The sequence below is a fragment of the Lathyrus oleraceus genome, chromosome 5, assembly GCF_024323335.1.
Source record: "Lathyrus oleraceus cultivar Zhongwan6 chromosome 5, CAAS_Psat_ZW6_1.0, whole genome shotgun sequence".
Lineage (NCBI taxonomy): Eukaryota > Viridiplantae > Streptophyta > Magnoliopsida > Fabales > Fabaceae > Lathyrus > Lathyrus oleraceus.
The window spans coordinates 537,856,515-537,859,804 of record NC_066583.1 but is presented as its reverse complement, the minus strand read 5'-3'; the positions used below and the strand labels follow the sequence as shown (position 1 = coordinate 537,859,804).

The 3,290-nt window shown below is 35.7% G+C and overlaps 1 protein-coding gene across 1 annotated transcript; it reads left to right on the top strand.

Moving 5' to 3' along the window:
• Positions 1–654: 654 nt before the first annotated feature.
• LOC127081930 (zinc finger BED domain-containing protein RICESLEEPER 2) lies at positions 655–1,725 on the top strand. Its single transcript, XM_051022157.1, has one exon. It carries the CDS (start codon positions 655–657, stop codon positions 1,723–1,725), a length of 1,071 nt encoding a protein of 356 aa, XP_050878114.1.
• The last annotated feature ends 1,565 nt before the right edge of the window (positions 1,726–3,290 follow it).

Here is a 3,290-nt window from a genome sequence, read left to right as displayed (position 1 = left end):
CTTTTTGGAAATGGGAGAGAAAGATCTTCAACTTTCATGTTGGACAAAAATTCATTTGAAGCTTATTTGATGTTGGAAAGTTGAGTTGAAGTTGGTCCAAAAACTTGCTATTTTTGGAAACTTGAAATTATAGGTCACTTTCCATTTTGGGAAACTCTTGCACTGGCTTCAAAATCTTCAATGTAGATGTTTGACATGATGAATAACCTCTTTTGGACATGAATGAAGTGTCTTAAACCATTTCTCCACCTCCTAGCCCTCAGTTGACTGCACAGTTGACTTGTATGGGCCCCAGATGACCTGAAAACACACTGATGACTTTGAGCCTCTATCACTTGGCAAAGTTACTTCAAAGTGAACCTTAGCTCGTGTAAGCTTCTTAGAATCATCAAATGGCCTCTATCTCAAGGAAAAAACTTGCTCTCTTGCACTGAAGAATTCTCTTGATGCCAGTTCTTGTTGATATGATGCAATGCATTATGCAGTGTTAATGTAATGTTAATGACCTAAAGAATGAAAATGAATGCGTGAATGGAGGGTGCAAATTTGAGGTGCTACAATACCCCTCTGTAGAAGGATCTAGTTTGGGTCATGTTAGCTCCAAATTTGACAAGCAAGCTTGTAGAAAAGCTTTGTCAATTTTTGTGGTTCTAGATGAACTTTAGTGCAGTTGAGGGGGAAGGTTTTAAGTACTATTCTAAAGTAATGCAGCCCCAATTTACTCTCCCATCTAGGCGTACAATAGCTAGATACTGTTTTCAGCTACACTTGGATGAGAAACAAAAACTAAAATCCTTCTTTAAGTCTGACTGCAATAGAGTAGCACTTACTACTGGTTGTTGGACTTCTATCCAAAATCAAAACTACTTAACCCTTACGACACACTTTGTGGATAACGAATGGAACTATCAAAAGAGAATTATAAGCTTCACAGTTATTCCAAACCATAAGGGTGATACGGTAGGTAGGAAGATTGAAGAGGTGTTAAGGGATTGGGGAATTAGGAATGTGTCTACCATAACTGTTGATAATGCAATTTCAAATGATGTAGCTGTAGCATATTTGCATAGAAAAATATCAACTATGAATGGGATGATGGGGGATGGAAAATGTTTTCATATGAGGTGCGCTGCTCACATATTGAACTTGGTGGTAAATGAGGGTTTGAAAGATAAGCATTTGTCTATTACTAGTGTTAGGGATGCTGTTAGATTTGTCAAGTCCTCACCTCATAGGGAAGCCAAGTTTAAAGAATGCATTGAATTTGCTGGAATAACTTGTAAAAAACTAGTATGTCTTGATGTTTCAACTCGTTCGAACGTGACATATTTGATGCTTGAGGCTGCAGAGAAGTTTCAAGCTGCTTTTGATAAGCTTGAGTATGAAGAGTCAAGCTATAGGGAGTTCTTTGGAAAAGGTAGTCCTCCTAGTAGTGATGATTGGGACATTGTTAGAGCTTTTATCTCTTTTTTAAAGTTATTCTATGAAGCAACTAATGTTTTTTCCACCTCTCAAAGTGTGAGTTTGCATAGTGCTTTTCACCAAGTGTCTGCGCTCTATTGTGAGCTGAAGCAAGCTAATATGAACTTGAATGGTGTTTTTGCAAGTGTGTGTGGGGACATGATGGAAAAGTATAATAGATATTGGGGGTGTGCTACTAAGATGAACAAGTTGATTTATTTTGGAATTATTTTGGATCCAAGATACAAGTTGAGTTATATTTAGTGGACTTTTAAGGATATGTATGGAGTTGGATTTGTGTTTGCTACCGGGTTGATCAAATCTATAAAAGAGAGCTTACAAAAATTGTATGATTGGTATAAGCAAGCTTATGACCAAAATCATAATAGACAACCTCTTGGTAGTGGTGAAAACAATGTTTCCAATGATGAAACAACAGTTGGTCGTCCTTCACTAATGGCTAGAGCCGATGATTTTGAGCAACATTTAGAGGAACAAGACTCGATTGATCAAAAAAATGAGCTTGGGGGTTTTTACTCTAGTAAGTGTGTCAAAAGGGATTCTAAATTTGACCTTCTTGCGTGGTGGAAACACAATTCAACATAATATCCTATTTTATCTACAATAGCTAAAGATATTTTTGCCACACCAGTGTCTACGGTTGCATCAGAAAGTGCCTTCAGTACAGGATGGAGAGTCTTAGAAACTTATAGGAGCTCCCTAAAACCTGAAATGGCAGAGGCATTAATTTGCACCCAGAATTGATTAAAGCCGTCTTTTACCTATTTCAAAGACTTGAACCTCATGGAAGATTTTGAGCTTTCTGAAGATATTATAGCAGGTAAAATTATTTTTAAAAATGTTATATCTTTATTTCATAATTGTTATATCTTTCTAAAAAATGTTTATTTCATTATTTCAGAATTTGAAGAAATTTCTTCTACAGCAAGAAGAGGATCTTTACCGTCTCAGCCGCAACCTTCTGGTTGTGCTTGAAAAATATGGAGGTATATTTACTTTATTAATTTGATTTATTTATTACTTTATTCCTTTTTAAAGCTTAATATTTTTCTTGTTTAATTTTTCAGTTCAACTATGTTTTTTGAAGTCATATGTGACTTATATTTTGTGACTACTCAATGGCCAAACAATATATATTTTGTCCTGTGGATTTTGAAGATATTCAAGCTAGCCAAATTTTGGTATGCATAAAACAATATATTATTGTATTAATTATCATTAGTGGTTTTTTAGTTGGATTTACTACTAATTAATTCTGAACTGAAGTTGGTAGTGTCATGGTCGGTTGTCCATTAGTTAGATGAAGTATTGCTAATTGTGTCAATAGAACATTTTGAGGCCATGCAGGAACAACTTGGTAAAACTGTGACGATACGCTATATAGCCAGGATCAATTGATACATTTTGCAACATCTTGGTAAATGAGCACCAACATACGCCATATAGCCAGGATCAACTTGGTAAATGAGCAGCAATAGAGGTCGTGCAGGAACAACTTGGGTTGCAGCAAATGCAAGATAAGGTAAGGGTTATGATTTAACATTCTTGTTTTTAGGCTTACTGTAGTTATCATTTTAATAGGTCAATATGAAGTATTGCATACATTAAAAACTTATGCCATACCTAGATTGCCTAGCTGATCCATTATAGACTGGCCAACAGAACATTCTAGCTTAAGCAATCGCAAAATTCCAGTTGTTATACGACCCATGGATTCAATTTCAGATTTGGATAAAAAAGTGAGGCTCTGGAACTCATCCTTGGATATGGCCCTGTTTGGATAAGCAACATAATCTGCAACTTATGTT

Excerpts from the sequence above, each read along its gene's own strand:
- LOC127081930 (XM_051022157.1), top strand. The coding sequence starts at position 655 with ATGAACTTTAGTGCAGTTGAGGGGGAAGGTTTTAAGTACTATTCTAAA.